A 6,401-nucleotide genomic window follows, 5' to 3' on the forward strand; every position below is an offset into this window, starting at 1 on the left:
AGTTTCCTGTATTAAGTCTCACTATTGTTATTTTACTGCTGCTCTTTAATTACTTGTTAATTTTATTTCTTATTCTTATCCATTTTTTAAACATTTTTTTAAAACTGCATTGTTAGTTAGGGGTTCATAAGTAAGCATTTCACTGTAAGGTTGTATTGGGTGCTAGTGACTAATAAAATGTGATTTGAAGGAGAGCATAATAGTTGACCTACAGTATACATGACCATTGAAAATCATACGACCTCAGTTTAATAACATACAAGAACATCATCTTCATAACATATATTATCTATTTTACATATCCCATGCAAAAGCATAAAGAGCTATACACATCCTCTTCTTACATAACCCTTTCCTGCAGTCAAACAACCTAGTGGCCTCGTTGGTAGAATGTTATTCACATTTTTTATTATTATTAATAAACATGATTTTTTTTAAATGCAGAAAATCTATGTCAAACAATTTCGTTATATTTCAGTCTTCTGTGATGTACAGTATATAAAGTCTATTGGGATGTAAATTCAAAATGTAATACATTTCAACTCTATATCTGACATGGTACAGGTGTCTTCTTTTTTTTAAGCCCATGTGTGAGTTGTATACTTTTTTTTCAAAGTAAATTTTCTTAAGACTACCAAGTGACCCTGATTTAGCCCACTGCATTAAAAGGTTATCTCACAGTTTATACAACAGAGTCGCTGAGTCTGTCTCTCTAAATTCATTGAAGCTGTGTGTGTATGTGTACATACATGCGTGCGTGCGTGTACATCTGGGAAGTTACATTTGTGTGTGTGTCAGGTAAGGCTGTACTGTCCCAGAGCAATGATCAGGTCCTGTAGAGGTTGTGTGTGTTCTGCTTCCAGCAGGTCGTGTTGAAGGCTGAAGTGTGTGAGGTGTATGAACAACGTGTTGAGGTGGGGGTGTAGTCCCAGAACCAGGGCCTCTCTGTAGTGACTCCAGTAGATATGAGCCAGAACACGGAACAACAGCAGAAACACCTTCTTGACCAAGAAAACAAAGCCTGCTGGGAACACTGACCCTGGTGAAATGAGATGGATAGGATGTAGAGAGGTGTTGGGGATAAGACAGGGAAGGGAAATAGTGAGGAGGCAGAGGATGATGTGTAAGGTAGTGGGGGAGTGGGAATGAAAGGGGAGAAGGGTTGAGTATTTTATTGACTGATAGATCAGTTGGTTTGTTATGTTGTAGTCATTGGTTGATGATCAGTAGGGCAGTGAATGTCTGCAGCACTTGTGTTCATTTACTATACTGTGCGTGTGTGTATGCGTGTGTGCGTGCGTACCTGCTCTGGTGGGGAAGACGTCTTCATCTGTCAGTAGGTCTTGGATGTAGGACATGGTATAGTCAAAGTAGAGAGGAGCGGAACACCTCAACTTCTTCCCCTGATCGTCTGTCCATGTATACACTCTACACACAGACACATTGAGGGAGCAGAAGGGTATGTCTGCATGAGTGTGAATATTAACGTACGTACCTGTGTGTGTGTTTGAGTGTGACTTACATGTTATTTGGTCCGCAGGCTGTAGGACAGGTGGTAGGAGTACATAACTCAGAAAGGGTACTGGAGAACAGGTTAATATGCTTAAAGAAGGCTACCGCTGGAGAGGGGGAGAGAGAAACAGTTTAGGTTATAGTAATGCAATATTGGGATTAGGGATATACAAAATGAACCCTAGCTCTTTTGGCATAACCCTAAAGCAACCGTATCTTCATGTCCACATCCTGGTTCAACCCTAACCACAACTCTAATCTTGGCATAACCCTAACTCACTTTATGTTTAACCCTGGTTTAACCCTAACCCTAACACTCCCAAATAGGGCTCCCATTTCTGAATTCCCAATTTGTGTGTGTGTGTGTGTGTGTGTATATATATATATATATACTGACTGTTGCTGGCAAGCCACTCAGCCTGGTCTAGTCCGGGTGGCAGGGCGGTGAGGGCGGTTATGTCGGTGTGTGTGATCCTCTCAGAGACATACTGCTGCTGCAGATAGGGACGCTCCTCCAACACCAGCTCATTGTTATTATCTCCCCTAAACAATACAACACACACAGTTAAAAGTGTGAGTGTGTCTGTCAGTATTTAAGTGTCCATGTTTCACTGCTCCAGCTGCAGTCATCAGATTGCATTGTTTGCAGTCTGGACTATATGGTTTACTATATGCTCACACACACAGCTGTTGCTGCAGTCTCTTCCCAGGTAGCACATAACATTCTGAAAACCAATTGTGTTTGTCTTGTTATTCTGGAAAATAACTCCAATTGACTCTCAACTAATTCATACCTTCAGGTTAATACATTTACCACTATATTATTCTAATTGTAGTCTTATAGAGTTATTACTAAAATAACTCATAAATCAGGTCTTCTTAGAAAACCAGTTGGTCCAATAACTAGACTGGTGCCCTGCTAATAATTTCAAAGTAATAAGTGTACACACTACCTTACAGTATGTATTAACTCATTTGTTAATACAATTAACTGTTTCAGAAAAATCCACAATATTTAGGAGTGACCAAGCTATACGATTTATATGATTCATATTTGGTTGCACTCTCCCATTTCATTGGTAATAATAGATTTTTGACCCCATTCTGTCACTTCTTTGTTCCTTATTCAGGCAGAAAGGGTGTAATCTCACAGAGAAATGCTGTGATGTGTTGGCTTCAGTTCTCCGCTCAAACTTCTCTAATCTAGGAGAGAGCTGGACCTGAGTGATACTAAACCGCAGGATGCAGGACTGGAGCTGCTCTCTGCTCAACTGGGGAATCCACACTGTAAACCGAAGACACTGAAGTAATGACATCGCTCAAATATGCCATTAAAACTAATTTGTTAGAAAATATAAATTGATCCTTCATGTAGAGCTGAGATGGAAATGTTTTTCTCCCATTGCAGGCTGAAAGTTATAAAGTCACAGCGGAAGGCTTTGCTTCTCTGGCTTCGGCTCTGAGGTCAAATCTCTCACACCTGATAGAGCTGGATCGGAGTAACAATGAACTGCAGGATTTAGGAGTACAGCTGCTCTCTGGAGGACAAGGGAGTCCACACTGTAAACTGGAGGTTTTGAGGTGAGATATATCATATAGAACTTTGGGCATATTCTATCTCAACCAGTGTGTGTCAGTGAGTGTGAATATATACATACTGAAATACACATTCGGTATATATTCATGCATGTTGTAGTACAATGTTTCTTAGAGCTTGGTGAGAGCATGGTTATCCTATGGTTATTTTGCATACAACCTTCCCACAACGTTCTGGGAATGGTGCAGGATAATCACTTGGTTGGGAACATTCTCAGCACATTTAAGGAATTTGACAAAAAAAAATCATTATTTTTGAGGTTATTTCATTATTTTAACCTTAAAGTTTAAGGATGGTTAGATTTGTCAATTTTGGTCATGTTCAAGGTGCCCCATGGTGGCGGGGGTGTTATGGTATGGACAGGCATAAGCTACGGACAACGAACACAATTGTATTTTATCGATAGCAATTTCAATGCACAGAGATACCGTGATGAGATCCTGAGGCCCATTGTCGTGCCATTCATCTGCCGCCATCACCTCATGTTTCAGCATAATACACTGCCTCATGTCGCAAGGATCTGGACACAATTCCTGGAAGCTGAAAATGTCCCAGTTCAGACATGTTTAGGATGCTCTGGATCAACGTATACGACAGTGTGTTCCAGTTCCTGCCAATATCCAGTCCAACATTCCACAAGCCTTATCAACTCTATGCGAAGGAGATGTGTCGCGCTGCATGAGGCAGATACTGACTGGGTTTCTGATCCACACCCATACATTTTTTTAAAGGTATCTGTGACCAACAGATGCATATCTGTATTCCCAGTCATGTGAAATGCATAGATTAGGGCCTAATGAATTCATGTAAATTGACTGATTTCCTCATATGAACTGTAACTCAGTCAAATCTTTGAAATAGGTGCATGCTGCGTTTATATCTTGGTTCAGTGTAAATGTGCCAGCTTGGTTATCTCCGGTGCTCATGGGTGCTAAAGCGATTTAATTATGCACCTGTGTAATGAGGTTAAAGAGCTGTGTGTCTGGTCGTTACGGAAGCATCTGTTCAGCTTAACAAATCAGAGATGAGGAGGGGCGGGCTGAGGAGATGATAAAGTGAGAGGGGTAATACTTTGTTATAATGCATTATAACCACAGACACATGAAATGTATTGTGATATTGGTCAATGTCTCTGTCCTAGAGAGTCTCAACCAGGGACTGGAGCCAGAGGGATTTGACTTCATGCAAAGCAGGTCCACGTTTTCCACTGTACTACACTACATTGTCAATGTTTCCACTGACTATATCAACACACAGTCAGTGAAGTGAAAGCAACGAAAATACTTTCAACCTTGATATCTGTGTGTGTATTTGAGAATGTGTGTGTGTGTGTGTGACCTTGTTACACTGATAACAGACACATTCTGTTCTCTATGAGGAGTTTCAGTCCCTGCTGGGGTTGCCTTGGTGTGTGTGTCCTATTGGCAAAACAGCATGGCCTTTGTCCACAGGAGAAAGAGAGAGACAGAGAGCAAGTGAACGATGACAGAGGGAGGTTAGGGTTAAAGGGTAAGGTCAGGACAAAGTATGTAGGAATCTTCAGAATTGCTTTTAAACAGCATCTGGGGATGGTGCAGACAGAAGGAAGGTCACATTGGGAATCAATATAGTGAAATAGCGGTGAACACAGCGATCAGGCTGGTTTTACCACGCTGAGGGAACTGTCAACTAAACTTCCTCCCTATTCTACTCTACACAATTGCCCCTTTATTTAGACTACCCTCTCTACCAACCACCTGTACACACATGTACACACACACACACACACACACACACACAAATCCAAAGTAGGTGGTGTGTTTATAGGTAAACAGAATCCACTGTGAGCCTGCTCTCTCACTCGTGTGTGTGTGTGTGTGTGTTAACGTTTCACTGCACTCTGTGGACGAAGCAAACAGTAAACCAAGCATAACTGTCTCTGTTCAAAAAGCCACACAAGCAATCTATATATTCATGACATTTTTTAAGCACACACCATCTCTTCTTAAACACTTTTTGAACCACAATCCCATCATTCCTGCTTTTTGCCTCAGAAAAGGAATCTATATCCCCGTTGATGTTATCAGACAAATATGTGCCACACACACACACACGTTCTTATAAAGAGAACATTCCTCAGTTTACCATGTCCAGCAGCCGTCTCTCTTTTTCCCAGTCCCTACGTCTCTCGCTCTATCCCCAATTTTCTCTCTCTACCTCAGTTCAGATCTTTTGAGTTCTAACTAACTGTTCAACCTACTGCCAGCCCTACTCACAAACCCAGTCTAATCTGAACTAGCATAGAACAATGAGAGGGAAGGGGGGGAATGGATAGATTGAGAGAGAGGAAGTGGAGAGATACTTACAGTTTGTTGACGTCAGAGGCCTGGGGTACTATTTGTGTATCCGCAGCAGAGGGTTGACTCTGGCAGCCTCCCATGGCTGGGAGCTAAGACCTCGGAGTAGCCAGCGACAACCCTTTCCATCCGGGGCCGGGCTGTTACACACACAACATAACACACTCACACATGCTCTCACAGTCACTCATACAAAACACACTAACGTAGGCACACTATACTACACACTAACACACAGACCTCCCCCAGCAAAGTTCCAAATATGAATTATATTCCACAAGTGTAAAATCCACTGTGTACAGAAAAGTCCTCTTCTCCCTCCTCGTGTTAGTGTGTGTCTGTTCTTTGTCTGTGTCCCACGCCCCTAGACTCCTCCTCTGTGAGGTGGACAGGCAGGTTTCTCCACAAACATATTTACTGAGCCAAGAGCTCTCTACTCCTCCCCCTCCATCTCTACTCCACCCCTCCCTCCATCTCCCTGCACTAGGTAGCCCAGTGGTTAGAGCGTTGGGCCAGAAACCGAAAGGTTGCTGGATCGAATCCCTGAGCTGACAAGGTAAAAATCTGTCATTCTGCACCCTGAACAAGGCAGTTAACCCACTGTTCCCCGGTAGGCAGTCATTGTAAATAATAATTTGTTCTTAACTGACTTGCCTAGTTAATTAAAGATTAAATTTAAAAATGTAAAAATCTCTACTCCACCACCCCTCCATCTCTACTCCACCCCCCCTCTCTCTCCATCTCTAATCCACCCCCTCCCTGCCCCTTCATCTATATTCCACCCTCTCCATCTCTACTCCACCCCGCCTCCCTCCCTCTACTCCACCCCTTCCATCATCACTCCACTCCACCCCCTTCCATCTCCACTCCACTCCACCCCCCAATCCCTCATCCAACTCTACTCCACCCTCGCTCCCTCCCCCATCTCTACTCCACCCCCCCATCTCTACTTTACC

At 42.7% G+C, this 6,401-nt stretch overlaps 1 protein-coding gene across 2 annotated transcripts; it reads right to left on the reverse strand.

The window, feature by feature from the left end:
* Window positions 1-226: 226 nt before the first annotated feature.
* On the reverse strand, window positions 227-5,821 carry LOC115109479 (MOB kinase activator 2). Of its 2 annotated transcripts, XM_029634402.2 has the most exons (6): window positions 5,686-5,821; window positions 5,455-5,585; window positions 1,910-2,055; window positions 1,523-1,619; window positions 1,304-1,428; window positions 227-1,039 (listed from the first exon to the last, which is right to left on the reverse strand). In XM_029634402.2, the coding sequence occupies exons 2-6, from the start codon at window positions 5,526-5,528 to the stop codon at window positions 795-797; spliced, it is 687 nt and encodes a 228-aa protein (XP_029490262.1). In that variant the 5' UTR covers window positions 5,529-5,585; window positions 5,686-5,821; the 3' UTR covers window positions 227-794. The 2 variants fall into 2 exon arrangements, with proteins under 2 accessions (XP_029490262.1, XP_064865840.1); XM_065009768.1 differs by having other exon boundaries at window positions 5,455-5,821.
* Window positions 5,822-6,401: the final 580 nt, after the last annotated feature.

This window comes from Oncorhynchus nerka, linkage group LG25 (assembly GCF_034236695.1).
Source record: "Oncorhynchus nerka isolate Pitt River linkage group LG25, Oner_Uvic_2.0, whole genome shotgun sequence".
Lineage (NCBI taxonomy): Eukaryota > Metazoa > Chordata > Actinopteri > Salmoniformes > Salmonidae > Oncorhynchus > Oncorhynchus nerka.